The sequence below is a fragment of the Idiotropiscis lumnitzeri genome, chromosome 20 (assembly GCF_059441095.1).
Source record: "Idiotropiscis lumnitzeri isolate Australia: NSW breed Sydney's pygmy pipehorse chromosome 20, RoL_Ilum_1.0, whole genome shotgun sequence".
Taxonomy (NCBI): domain Eukaryota; kingdom Metazoa; phylum Chordata; class Actinopteri; order Syngnathiformes; family Syngnathidae; genus Idiotropiscis; species Idiotropiscis lumnitzeri.
The window spans coordinates 3608459-3623782 of NC_142410.1; the positions used below are offsets into that span (position 1 = coordinate 3608459).

The following is a 15324-nucleotide window of genomic DNA, read 5'->3' on the forward strand; positions in this document are numbered from 1 at the left end:
GTGCCTTAAATTGGAATTTAAATCCTATCTCACCCACAGTTGGTTCACAGGTGGATTACTACCAAAAACAATTTTTTTAAACAATCGGTTGCTTGTTATTATTCAGAATGCCTAACAATGGTGTTCAGTATCATTTTTCTTATTTTCTTATGACTTCACCCTTTCCAGCATAGAATTATGTTTTGCTCACTTACAAAGTGTGGGCTCTAGTTATTCACACCATTAGGCAGTGAAATGAAGCAGAAAAAAACGATCTATTAAAAGTCAAAGGATTAGATGATTCATACAGTACTTGAAGAAAACATCTAGATCTCAAGTAGAGGCAATAATGTCAGCTACGTGTGATTCGTCAGTACACATACTGTATTACCAGGAATTGCCTCACACACAAAGCACACTTTCCATCTGCCCCTTAACAAAATGGATTTAGCACCCAATTGTCACATTCAGTGGGTTCAAATATGAAAGCAGATAAGCTTCAACTATCTTCTTTTGATTGGAATTGTTCTGGTTCTGTGAGGAACATTTTAACCCCCGTCGTATTACAACGTATGCTGCCATCTAATGCAAAAATGCCAAACCACATTCTGCATGCGTTATAACAGTATGGCTTCATAGTAAAAAGTGCGTGCACTATATTGGCCTGCCTGCAGTCCTGACCTGTCTCCCATTGAAAATGTGTGGCGTGTGAAGCAAAAAAAGAAACTCCGAACAGTTGAAGCTGTTTCCCAGTTTAATGTATTTATTTATATATTTTTGTCTCCATATATCGGTTAGACTGAAATAGGTGTAAATATATCCAATACATCACACGTTAAGAATTCTCAGCTAATATACTAGGATTGACTTTACAGGATAATTCAAATATACTGCCATACATATAACCATGGTATTCGTTCCCCAGTTAGGTATTACGGTATTTTCCAGGCCATAAGGCACACCTGTATATAAGCCGCAGCAACTCTTTGTTGGAGGAAACAAAAACAATATACAAGCAGCAAAGAATTTAATCTGCAGTTTTCGATGATGTAAACAAAAGTGTTGTTTACTGCATGTACAGAATGATTTTGTACAGTGAATGCACATTAAGGTAGGTAAACAGTGCCTTTCAACACGGGAACAACTTTGCAAATTATAACAGAACAGACCCAAGAGAGAAAAATCAAGATTTATTTAGCGTATTTTTTTAACTGTAGAGCGCCCCTACTGGTGAAAGAAAAATCCACAGAAAAGCCACACCGTTGTATTAACCGCATGGCTCAAAATGTAGCGGCTTTTAGTCCGGAAAATACGGTATTGTTATAATTTCTCCATAAACCTTGCACGAATATATGCATTTAACTAGACAAGCTGTGGGCAAACTACGGCCCGTGGGCCATATGCGGCCCGTTAAACCTTTAAACCGGCCCGCCAAACTTGAAAAAAATTAAATGAATAAACCTTGTTAATGTTTTATTTTCTAAATACTGTGGTGTATCAAAGACAGATATTTTGTTGTAATGCTTTTGTTCATTTTCATTTTAAATTAAATGTATTTATTTTCTTAGACGAGGTGAGGTTACCAAAACACTCCATGCATCTAATCCTGGTCCGGCCCCTCTGTCAAATTTTAGAACCCAGTGTGGGCCACCAATCAAAAAGTTTTCCCACCTCTGAACTAGACTGTTGTTAGCATTTAGCTCCAAGCGAAGTCAGGTTGTCACAAATCACGGCTCTCTCATTCATGCTTCCAAAATGTTCTCTTCGACACCTGCTTGCGTGTCTATTGTCACGTGTAGCACAGCTGAAACAATCAGATTAAAGCAAAGAAGCGCCATTATTTATGCCGCTCCTCTGGCATGCCTACTTTTCAGTGCATTTCCCACCTTTTTGTGGTTTAAATTGGAATGAAGCGCTAAGCTCCCTTCTCTGCCTTCCTGCTTAGGGCATTCTCTTTAGTAGCGGTGAGTGTCTGAAAACCCCCGTGGACCTGCTGAAAATCTACCTGCACGAGTCCAATCGTGTCTACAGAGACAAGCTTGTTGAGGAGCAGGACTTCCAGGTCTTTGATAAGCTGCAGGCAGACACGGTGAAAAAGTTCTTTGAGGTAAGTTTTTACAAAGTTTTGAAAAGAAAGACAAGGGAGGGGAGGTCATTAGGCTACCTGCTCTGCGGCTTGGACCTTGACATTGGTGAGCAACACCGAAGAAGAGAGATGGGAGGAGTGAAAATAATGCTCAACGAATGGGTGAGGGAGTGTAGAGTGAGGAGAGCATTGTAGAGAATATTAATCAGGGTGGTATGGGGGTCTGGCTGACAGGGCCTGTGCTGTCAAGCCCAACAAATTGGAAAACATTTTAATGGTTTTCTGTCCTCTGCTCGCCTCACTACACTCCTTGGGTCCATCAGATGCACACTAGTCATACCACAATAAGGAACTTGACAGTATATGTGCACATACACCCACCACAACAGACGATGAAGCAGTTTAAACCTTTGTGAACCACTCACAGTGTGATAGTGCAATATGCTGTCTTCTTTCAAATTATTTTTGCAACCCTTTAGGGACGCTTTAGACAGCAAGGATGTCTATTTAGTGTTATATAAATGCAGTCTGTAAAAAAATAATGATAAAGATGTGACGTGGAAATATTGCGCCAGAGGAGGTTGGCAGGGAAAACAAAACCAAATCTCTCCAGTGATATATTCAGGGACCCAATAGTTGCTGAAGTGAAAATGAACTCGGTCACCCTCTGCGCCGTTGCGATATTCAGCTGTGCCCCTGTCCAAACTGTTTAAGCTTAACACTAATGTTATGCTGACAAGGTTCGTGTGTGTGTGCATGTGTGAATGCACTTGTGTGCGTCCCTCCCTAAGGACATGGAAGAGAGTCTGGAAAAGACCCGGGAGATGAACCTGTACTGTCACTTTGCCCACGGCCTTGGGGAGGCCAAGTACATGGCTGTGGAATCCTGGAGCAGCCTCAATAAAAACCTGCTGGAGGTACTGGACAGCTACAATGAGGTCAACGCCACACTCAACCTGGTGCTGTTTGAGGATGCCATGGCTCACATGTGAGTGGAAAATTACAAACCCCAGGGACACTGTGGGGAGACTTACAAAAAAAAAAGAATAGAGATGAAGTGTTTCTGTCACTTTCTCAATTGTCTGTCAAGGAGATGGACTGGTTTTGCGGGTGTTTTAAGATGAATAGGTCCATTTTGTTTTATTGACTGTCAAAAGCAGAGACATGACAGTCAGAAGTTATTTGCAATAGGTGACAAAAAGACAGCACGGACAAGAATGTCATTCAGTAGAGACTGTCACAGAGGCTAAATTGCTAATAAGAATTGGCGCCCAATTGTATAACTTCAAAGAAAGCCACCGCCAACGTAGGTATGAATGAAATCCTTGAGCCGCACCTTCACTGGACTTTAGTTAGCTGTTCCAATGTTCCATCATCGTCAAAAGTTTACGACAAGTAATAATCCTGCCCAGAGCCTTGCATACTGTCGCTTTCCTGTTAAAACGTGTCCAATTTTGTAATTTCTTGAAATTTTGTCATTTTAAAAAATGTTCACCTCAATGGGATGTCTCAGAGAAACCCCATTCATGTTGAGTGATTGAGTGTGAGTGTGAGAGTGAGAGTGTGAGTGTGTGAGAGTGAATTGTTTGGCAACAAATACAAAAGAAGGAACCCCTGGTTCCATCAAATTGTTTGGGGTAGACCGATGTTTTGTAAGGTTTGGCGTTTGGCTTTCTAATTGTGAATGACGCATACCGGTACAGATGGTGGGAGCGGGTGGTATGAAAGCCACGAGAAATAAACAATATCCCATTGTTGCATTGCATCCTTATGAGTCAGATTGCTGTGACAGCATACCTCTCCTCCTTACATTTTATCTTCCACTTCCACCCATTCTCTTTACACTCATCTGACTGTCTGCACCTCCACATGCAGCTGCCGTATAAATCGAATCCTGGAGTCTCCACGGGGTAACGCACTGCTGGTCGGAGTAGGCGGAAGTGGCAAGCAGAGTCTGACCCGACTGGCTGCCTTCATCTCCAATCTGGACGTTTTCCAGATCACCTTGAGGAAGGGTTACGCTCTTGCAGACCTTAAAGTAAGCACACACCAAAGCGCAAACGGAAGTCACGATGGAAACCATGTCTGACATGCTTCCCATTCGTGTTCGCTTTATATATGTGTGAAATCCACGGAGTTGCTGCTAGAATTCTACACATAATCCCTCCCGTATAAAAACACCATGCCTGGAATTTACATGGCATTCCCGCCGTAAAAACCTAACAATCTCTTGCCCGCTTATTGCAGAATCTCATTATGTGTCACTCACCCACTCTGTGTGTTTCTCTCACCCAGAGTGACCTGGCATCGCTCTACATCAAAGCTGGCGTGAAAAATATTGGCACCGTGCTCTTAATGACTGATGCCCAAGTGGCAGACGAGAGGTTCCTCGTTCTGGTCAACGATCTGTTGGCATCGGGTAACGGCAGGCTTCACTAATTACTGTCTGTCATGTTTTGCAGGAGAGGAAAGCTTTAGCTATGTCACAGCCAACAAAAATGCAGTGCCATTTCTCCAGTGCTGTTCGCAACATTACTGAGGGCTATGGCAAGCGGAGTTCATGTGGATGAATTATTTAAAGTTGCAGGTTATGGATTATTTACCTGAGTTCTAGGCCAAAGAATTTAATATTGGTGCTGATCATTTGTGCGTGTTTGTGACTCTATAAATCTAAAGAATGACAAGTGTAGATCTATAACAAATTTTACAATGTTTAAATTGAATGGTGGTAATTTATGAATTCTGTTTTAGTCGTTATTGACGGGCTCCCCTTGTGTAGATTACATTTTAGACACCAATAAACAAAATCACTCGGGTTAACATGAACTTATTGATATCCAAAGATGTGGTCAGAAGACAAATAATACAGAATGTTACGCCTATAAGACTCTAATATATATATATATATATATATATATATATATATATATATATATATATATATATATATATATTCACACAAATATTTGTATTGTTTTAACAAAAAAAAGGCAAAGGTTTGATGAAGCATAGTCATGGACCTGCAACTTTCACCAATGAATATAGTGGTCAGCAACTGAATACTGTAGAAACAGAAAGACGAGACGATGAGGCACACACGGAGCGAGCTGATTGGCTGACATGAGGTGCAGGGCTGCTGAGACCAGTGGGAGGCAATGACTTGATTACCGGACAGGAAAGGCACAAACAGGACACATGGAACGTAGAACATGAAATAAAAATCATATATGAAAACGGTATTAAACAAAATACAGAAAATTTACTGCTAGAATTATTGGCAATGATAATGCAACCAGTATGTATTATGAAGGGTATAATGTGTATAATGATTCATCAACCCGCCCTCCTCTTCCCTTAATCCTCAATCAATGCAACCCAAACTGACTTTTGAAACGTCTTGGTTTCGAGCCAATTATAATCGGCTGCTGTATTTTCGAAGAATTATAGATATTGAATAAAATGTTTTATGTTGAATAATACACAAAGGTGAACGTAATTCCACGTTATCAATGCTGAATGCAGCCTATAAAAAATATTAACTTTATTTTGTTTCTAAAGATTACAAATCCTGGTGTATTTTGTCTCCGTACCTCTGCGTTCCTGCAAGTGACAATTCTGTCAAGCCATCGACAGATTTCAGTGACTCCCTCTACACCCATCTGGTTCCCCAACAACGCAGCTGCTGCATTGAAAATATCTAACAATACAAAAAACGAATCAAAACAACAAATAGCTTCTCTCGAAAGAGCGCCGACCCAGTACAAGGTTACGCTGGTAACAAAAGAAAATGAAAACCATGGCGCATGAATCACCTCTCAAATGCTTTGAAACTGTTTATATAGCCAATGTAAAATAAATTTAAAAAAAATTGTGTTTGATTGCTTGAAGAAAAAAAATAACTTAAGTTCTCGTGGTCTTTCCGGCAGTTATATGCATCCTTTTATTATTCAAGGCGAGATTCCTGATCTGTTCCCGGACGATGAGGTGGAGAACATCATTGGCAGTGTGAGGCCGGAGGTACGCAGCTCTGGATTGATGGATACGAGAGAAAACTGCTGGAAGTTCTTCATCGACCGGGTTCGCAGACAGCTCAAGGTGAACTAATCAGATACCCCGACACGTACTGTACAAAGAGCTTTGTGTTCTATTACTGTGTATTTCACAACTAATGATCCAGAGAAAGTTGTTCTTAGTGGCTCTCCTCGGGGAAGGCGGGGGCTGGGGGGTAAAGTTTGCTGTTAATTTGTCTCTCAGAACCTACGCCTCCGTTTGATCTCCATCTCCTCCCAATATAGCTTCGGTATGCTGCCTCTCACCTCACACATAATTTATGATTGCGGGATAAAAACATTTTCATAGATAGGTAAACGTCTGGCTTTAAGATGAGGCACTCCACAGACAATTTCCCCTTAATGATCTTTCAGAATACTTTCATAGGCGGCGGTCTTTGTCATAAATCACTGGGAAAAGCCGCAGTTTTGCTGGAGATGATTTCACAAACGTTTAACTCTTTTGTTCCCCCTCGGGGACTCTGGAATTCAAGAGAGGGGTTGCTTATCCTGTCAATATTACCATGCGGCGCCATCAGCATCCATATCCACCTCGCCGTCTCGCTGCCAGCCTTGTACACATCCCGAGGTAGAGGAGTGAATAAATGAGGGAGGTGATCCCGCTTGTCAGGCCCATGCCTGTGAAGAGTGGATCTGTAACAATGTGAAATGATCTGTCTGATTACATGGGCGGAACAGTCTAATTTACTGTTAGTAAGAAGACATGATGCCGGTGAGTTTTGTACACCTAAACAAGAAATGCGTATAGAAGTACATGTTGTTGTTATTAACGATGACCATACTATAAAATAATCATTAATCGAGTGAAGGCAGAGTAGATAAGGACATATTTACTTTCTACTGTACGGATTCCAAAAGAGCACATTTTCTTGTACACTGAACACGGAATGGGTTATTTTTGGGCTAGAAATGACATAAAGTGGCAAAAGAATTTGGAACGTTAATAGGATTTGGATATTATATAAAACATTTTTTAGGAAACTTTTGGACCATTTTGAAGGCGCTCCGTAACGTCCAACATTATGTAGTGCTATTGAAAGAAGTTTAAATTTTAAACATTGTCTATGCATGTGATGAGATAGCGTCCGAATTATGTAATTTTATTCAACATGTAAAAACGTGCTGAAAACAACTTCACACTGTCTTTTTTGCAGCTTGTAATTTACATCTTAAAAAATATCAATTCACTAGATAACATTTTCGAAAGTTTTTGTTGCTTTGTTGCGCATTTTTTTTTCTTCATTTGCTGTTTGTTTAGTTCTTTATTTTTGTCTTGCCCTTTGAGACTGTCTGTGATTAAGGGCTATACAAATAACATTGACTTGACTTGATTGACTCTTGTTTTTATTTGCGTTTAGTTTTAGGTTTAGTTTTTTTTGCCGTTTTGTTTAGATATTTGTTGTCTTTTGCACTTCAGGACCACCAAAATGATGTGTTTAGCATGAAAATGAGGTATTGTACACAAATTTGAGCATGTTCAGTTAAAATATGCAATAACCTACTAATCGAATTATACAATGGCATGTTTTTACAAAAATTTACTTATGTGCCTCTAAAAGTAAGAGTGGATTTATAGTTACCCCCAGATTTTGAGTAGTTTACCAAAGAAACAGATAAATCAATGTCAGTTCACAAATATTCTTATTCTCATTTTTTTAATGACCAATTACCAGATAACACAACAAAATATATTTTATTCCGTTTTTGAGAGGTAAACTGCTATGTTAATGCGCAATAGATTACGTAAGTATAACTAGCAATGGTGTTGATGCACAAGTGGCTCTTGAATCAAGGATGGACGAATGAAGCTTCATGAAACACTTTTGAAACTTTTGGACTCCTCTCGATGTCAATATTGGTTTAAGGATGCATTGGACATGTAACGCAGGGGTGTTAAAGTAATTTTTGTGAACAGGTCACATCGTGGTTCCGGTTTCCCTCCGAGGGCCATTATGACTGCGAACCCATATAGATGTATCACCTTACGTTATCACTTACACGCAACAAATTGATCGAAAGCTAGTTTTGAAATCAGAAGCCAGTAATAAATGGCAATATCTCATATCTCAATGTTGTTAAAAGTGAAGAAAATGTGCTAGAAGCAGGAAGTTGAAGCACATGATTTTCCCTTCGCGAGCCACATAAAATGAGGTCGCGGGCCGCATCTGGCCCCCGGGCCTTGAGTTTGACACCTGGGATCTAATGTGTATAACATGTGCCTTTCCCTCCCCGATTGAGAGTCCCCCGTCGTGTCAAAGACATGCACGAGATAATGTATAATTTGTTTGCAGTTATCTATGTTGGATATGTTTGTAGGGTCCTTTGAGTTTGCCTTCTGTATGTTTGTTTCTTTAGTGTGATGGAGCATCTGTTTGGCCCCCAAAACAAGCCAGCTGTTAGTCTCCAATCAGTCCAACATAGCCCAGAGCGCACTTACAATCTTCTATTTCACATGCTTGCCAGAGGCTGTGTTTGCTTAATGATGTAGCGACTAATAATTTATTCTCTGATTCCCATTTTTCATGTTAATTGTAGGGAGTTCTAATCATTGGAGGATCCGATCTCATATCCATTGTGTGTTTGTGTGTGTGTGTGTGTGTGTGATTGTTAGGTGGCTCTGTGTTTCTCTCCAGTGGGGAATAAACTGCGAGTTCGTAGCAGGAAGTTCCCTGCTGTGGTTAACTGTACAGCTATCGACTGGTTCCACGAATGGCCGCGGGAGGCGTTGGAGTCTGTCAGTCTCAGTTTCCTGCAGGAAGTGGACAATATTGACGTAAGAGACGCTCATCAAATGTGAATTGGTTGAATTTCGAAATGGACTGTTGCCTGTCGTCCGCAGCCCCAAGTGAAGGAGTCTGTCAGTAAATTCATGGCGTACATCCACATGAGCGTCAATCGCACCTCGAAAGAGTACCTAGCCAACGAGCGGCGCTACAACTACAACACACCGAAATCTTTCCTGGAGCAGATCAAACTGTATCAAAGTCTGCTGGGAATGAGGAGTAAAGACCTAAGTAGCAAAACGGAGCGGCTGGAGAACGGCCTGCAGAGGCTCAACAGCACCTCTGCTCAGGTATTTTTCTTGCATGCAAGTTACCGTTATTCCTCTTCTTTCATTAACCTTGCAGAGGAATCACAAGACGATGTTATCTTTATAAAGCATCTGGTCAAGCTTTGAGCTGACTAGAGGATCTTTTGAGATAATGGCAGCACGTAAGGCGTGGCTCATAACAATGGCAGCGCCAGAAGAGATAAGAATAGAGGTTGCCATTGCAGCAGTTTTATCAGAACAGTACCACTTTATTAAAAGATTATTCTTGACGGTGTGTTTGCATGTTCTTTTATGGGCTTTTTTTCATATTTTGGTAAAATTTCCCGCACGTTGTATTCTGCTGCTTACTTTTTGCACTGAGTTGCAAGGCAGGAGAACAGAAGAAATCGGTTTTCAACCTTATAGTCGGCATTGTTTTGCTTTATTATCTAGCCGTTTTATTTTTCAGCTATACAGTATATAAAAAAAAAAGAATAAAGATTATAGCTTCACATATATTGACCTACACTTATGTGTTAAATGAAATATGTCAAAGTAGTTTTTGCATCTTTTGATTTTTTTTTTCCCCCCGTAAGTAACCCTTCAAAGTTTGGGCACCCCATGGTGTCTTCTTCCATTCGGCAGATAAGGCACCCGAACGGTGAACCGAAAGTTTAAAATGCAAATAATCCGGGAGAATAGCCCCATTCCGATCAAAGCGCCGGACCGTGCGTATGTACGTAGGTGTGTCTGACTCGCGTATCACCAATCAAACTGTCTGGTCAGTTTTCATCAACTCCCGCGAAAATGAATTTTAACTTGCATTTGACGACAGGTAGGCGGTTGTTTATTTAACATTGGTGTCAGTTACGCACAAAACTTTCACTATTTGCGGCCTGTCCAGGTCCGAATCTCAGCAAATAGTGGCGGGCCACTTGATTCAAATATATATATTGTCGCAATATATATATATTTTTTTCTATACTTATTGTTTCTGTAGGTATTATTATTATTATTATTATTATTATTATTATTATTATTATTATTATTATTAATAATAATAATTTTAATATTAATATTGTCATTGTTGTTATTGTTATTATTGCTATTTTTATTATTATTATCATTATTATTATTATTATTATTATGAATCACATTTATGAGGAACTAAATATGAGCAAAAAAAAATCATCAAACTGAGCTAATGCTGCTTGATGTTTGTCTGCCAATGCATCAGATAAATGCTTTTAAATGTGAAATGTTCACATTTTTCATTCGGGGGGCAGCATGCCCCCAGACCACCCTTGGAGGCCTCCATGCACGCAGTTATGTTGTTGCATTAAATTTCATGGTACTTAAGAAAAGAAACTACAGTCCCCAGAATTGTTTCATCAGCAGAAAGCTGTTGGCTTCTGTGATTCACACATGCATACACACACACAAGCGTATTAATCACCCTTATAAAAAATAATGGGTAGAAAAATGCATCTTTTCATTTTATACCGTAAACGTTTGTCATCTCAGCACCTTTGCGGGAGCAATAATCCAATCCAGGCCTCTATTTAGTGAGCTTGTTTGTGCAAAGCAATACACAGACACGCATAGTTTAGCCTTAAATCAGACTGGCTTTATACATAAAATCTCACTCATGCAAACATATGTACAGTATATAAAGTGGTGTCACAGTGTGTAACGTTAGAGTTCCCTGTTTACAGTATATGCCTTACGGTCTGCACCGCGCACACACGTACGAGCATTTGTTAATGGAGAAGCCTTCTAATTAGAGAGCAGACTCTTTTGCAGTAGCACGCGACCATTAATGCACACTGTGCCTGTTGATGCATCCATACTACCATAAGCGCTGTTATTTAACATTCAGTGCAGGAGGTTGCGCAGCTCACCAGGGGCTGCTGTGGTCATAATAAACAAGGACCACTAGGGTTAAAAAACAACACTAAAAGACTGTAGGACATGCTGCGTTAGTGTGTGTGATTCATCCGTTCCCCAGCGGATGTTATTTTTGTGTTCCTTTACATTTGTTTGGGGTTTGTGTTTTCACTTCTTTGACGGTGAATTATTTTTTTTATTAATGTCCTCCTTCCCTACAGCAGTAATAATGCTACTTCTACAGGCAAGCCTGATTACACTAATTTTAATTATACTAAGTTTTAGTGTAGTTGTCCTTGATCTAATAAACAGACGGAATAGGAAGAATTTAAATGTATGTGTGCGTAGTATGCCAAAATTCTACTACACAGGAAGGAATGCCACAATATTGATAATTATGACAGCATTAAAAAATCCTATCATATATATATTACGTACTCGGCGGTACGTTGGACGACTGGTTAGCACGATGGCCTCACAGTGCATAGGTTGTGGGTTTGATTCCGGCTCCGGTTTTCCCGTGTGGAGTTTGCAATGTTCTCCCGTGCCTGGGTGGGGTTTCTCCGGGTACTCCGGTTTCCTCCCACATTACAAAAACATGCAAGGCAGGTTGATTGAATTTGAGATTTTGAATTAGACATGTAAGAAATTTTTGTTTTAACAGTTACATGCAAACCATCACAGAGATCGTCTATTTATATTTTTTTTCTTTCACTTAAAATCATCCATCCATCTTCTATACTGTCTGCCCTCTTTACGGTGGCAGCTGAGTGGGAGCCTATCCCAGCTGACTTTCCCAGGCCATGCACATGCTGAATTAGCTCCTCAGTGTGGAGCATCCATCTTCATTGACTGATTGGGTCGAGACAGAACCAAGAGACTGAGAGACGGGGCCTCAATACACTGACAAGGATTAGTCCATACAGTATACGTAGACCAAAGCCAGGAAGGTTTAATAATGACAACATACACATTCATCAGCTAATAAAGCAGTCTATATAAGGCAACCAAATTCTAAGATGAGGCAACATGCTAATCTATGAAATGGGGTTAGTACATAAAGAGGAGACCGAAAGCTAATTTATTTTTTTACTTGTTGTGTAAGTGCCCTCGACAAGCCAATCACAAAGTTTTTTTTTGGGGGGGGGCGGACTGATAAAAAGGCACAAAACCATTTTATTTACATAAAAAATAGCTCCACAAGCTACCAACTAGATGTGCGTTATCTATTTAATATTAACACCTCTTTTGGCTTTCGGCACTCTCTGTAAATTACGGGAATTTCCAGCCACACACATTCAGCCGATCCAGATTCAACCCGTAGTGTGGAGTCACATTTTATTAATTTATTCTTTTTAGGATCCTTAATTAGCGATTAAACATGATTTCACGATAAGGTTGTGTTGCTGTAACGGTTTGTGATCGCGATGTAAACTTAAACTGGGCTCAAGCAATCCAATTTCCAGACCGTGAAACCAGTCAAGTAATCTACCACACCACTACGAGCTGCCATAAATTGTGTATTTATGTATTTATAAAGCTCTTGCTTTGTATTTTGAAGTTGACCTTCTCACCACGACTCAAATGTTACGCATAGCATTGGTATGACTAAATAAATGGGAAACCCGAAACAAGCACGCTTTCAGCATGTGCACACCTTATGTGTTCATAGCATACCAACATACCCGTAAGCAACAATTGAGAAATACAGTCACTGTATATTTTTTAAATTTGTGTCAGCTCAAGACAAAAATATTTTGTTGCACATTCTGTGCTGTCGACAAAGTGCTACCTGGCTTCTATAACGGGTGGATCTCAGGACAGTATGCGTTAAAGCTTACAGAGAAAGCCCCAAAAGACTTTTATATTTATTTTATTTAAAGATGCATGTGTTGAATGTAGTATAGAAAGTAGCCTCGTATGCGACGGAAAAATAATTGAAAGTAAAAACAATTACATTAAGTCCATGAAGCTTATTTTTAATAAAACTAAGCCTTATTCTTAAACATCGCTGTCCAATGAAGTGGTAAACTTGGGTGTCATTATTATTCGGCATCTGCTGAATGTACCTATTAAAGTACATTATTATCAAACTCGGAGGCTCCCATCTCTTATTGAGCCAAGGCACATATTTCAAATCGGAAAAAAAAAAGAAAAGACTCACAAAATGTCGGTGCACCGGTTAATCATGGCCCCTCTGTCATTTAGTGGAAGCGAATTTATTTTTTCTGTCCATTACTATACATGATTAGCATAGATAAATTAAAATTATATTGATAGCATTTTTATTTATAAAAAACTATTATAAATTATATTTCTTCATGAACATAATTGACTTTGGATAATGTTCCGCCGCACACCTGATGATCTCTCACGGCACACCTGGTTGGCAATCATTGTTCTATGATCTTGATTACTTTTAAAAGCAATTAATCAGTAAAGTAACTAAGTAACTTTTTCAAGGTAAAACTGACTGTAGGTTGACAAAGACTCTCGAACCTTTGCCACTCGTTAAAATACGGGCTTTAGGAAAAGAAACAAAGTGGGACAAAGGCTATAACAGGCAACTTTTAAGGTGGGGATTTTTTTTTTTTTTTTTGTGGCCAATTATCAAAGGACACATTATAACAAACCCAAAAAAAGAGAATTTTGGCACCAATATTTTGGAGCGTTAGCGTTTGTCAACAAACTGAAAATGATTTTTTTTTAAATCATCGTGTCAGCATTGCCATCTAAACCCTGTAAAAAAGCCATCGTCCAAAACAAGAAATGTGAGGATTTCACATTTGAAACAATAACAGTGGAAGTTGGGGCCGTGTTTGTCTGCTCGTGCGCTCTACAATGCATCTCCAGCAAATGTTCATTATTGATTCAGCTGAGACACATTACTCCCTTAACTACATTTCTCAACCCAAATATACTCCAGAGAGAAGACAAACAATTGGTGTGAATAGAAACTTACTTGGCATGCATATTACAGTGTTTTCAGTTGCGACTCTGTGAACCGGAATTGTTTTGACAAAAAATCTTGCCTGTAGGTAAAACATATCAAAGATGCAAAGAAACAAAAGTGTTGTTTTTACTTCACTGCTCATGTCTTGCCGTTTAATTCACCTGAGAAGTAGAAAAAGGTAAACAAGGTAATCAGGTAGATAAGAAAAAGAAATAGAGGCATAAGTTACCAAAATAAATAGACATCACATGCCCAAAATCAGCCAGGATGGACTGCAGCTGTCCTGTGACCCTGAACAGGTGAAGTGGAAACAAATAAATGAATGAATGCAGCCTGGGTGATTTTACCTGAACAAAATAATGATCATCAATTGTAACTTCTTCTTGCAGCTGTTTAGATTTAAAGAAAAAATTACTGAAAAGCCCCAATTATCTAACAATGTAGTTCGTTAGATATTTAGTCAATTCTAATTATGATAATAAATACTATAGACCAGGCAGATGGGGAATTTCTGAGCCCGATTACATTATTTAAAAGAATAAATAAATCTGAAAATCAATGAATCGGCTGATTAATTTAAAAGTGTATAATGAATAAGATAACAATGAAGATGCAGGCTGTTTTTATTCTACTGTTTACATTACTTTTGTCCTTTAAATTTTATGTAATTTTTAGATCTGAGTTACAAAAATTTGCACAAAAAAATAAAGAATAAATAACTGATTATGTTATTGTAGATGTATGCTGTTTGTAAGCAACATAATGAGTAAAATTACTGGATTTTTTTTCTTTTTGTCAAAAGTATTATTATTATTTTTATAGAGCCCCATGATGTCCTCTAACCTAAAAATCACTTTTTGTCCACTCCATTTACTTCTTTCTATCACAGATCCCTTTCTCAGATGCTAAATCTAGTGATGGGAAAATGAAGCTTCATGAAGCACTTGTGATATTTTTTACTCCTCTAAATGCTGATCTTCGATCAAATGTAAAGGCGAGTGAAATGGAAATTGATAGAATTTCTGCTGCATCTTTAAACCAAGAGTGCCATCTTGAGGTGCCAAAAAATGATCACAAAGTGCTTCATGAAGCTTCATAATAATAAAAAGCGATGCATTTTAAATATGTGATGAACAAAGTGAGTTATACAAAAACAAGAGACGCGTTCAGTCATTACTTTTCACGTCATTATCGGTTTCAATTTTTTCCTGTTTGGTACCTGACTGTAACTTTTCACTCCTCTACATTATTTAAGCAGATAGAAGTGGTTACTTCAGGCCCAGCCCACACAGAAAAGGAGCTATGTATTTCTCATTTG

The 15324-nt window shown here is 39.0% G+C and overlaps 1 protein-coding gene across 1 annotated transcript in view; it reads left to right on the forward strand.

The window, feature by feature from the left end:
* Positions 1-15324, forward strand: part of LOC148317140 (dynein axonemal heavy chain 9-like) — a 69369-nt gene that overhangs the window by 51201 nt on the left and 2844 nt on the right. The window contains exons 26-32 of the mRNA XM_088285229.1: positions 1925-2086; positions 2857-3053; positions 3941-4103; positions 4361-4484; positions 6018-6160; positions 8747-8908; positions 8975-9208. Of these exons, the coding sequence (XP_088141355.1) occupies positions 1925-2086; positions 2857-3053; positions 3941-4103; positions 4361-4484; positions 6018-6160; positions 8747-8908; positions 8975-9208 (1185 nt within the window). The remainder of the gene's footprint in view (positions 1-1924; positions 2087-2856; positions 3054-3940; positions 4104-4360; positions 4485-6017; positions 6161-8746; positions 8909-8974; positions 9209-15324) is intronic.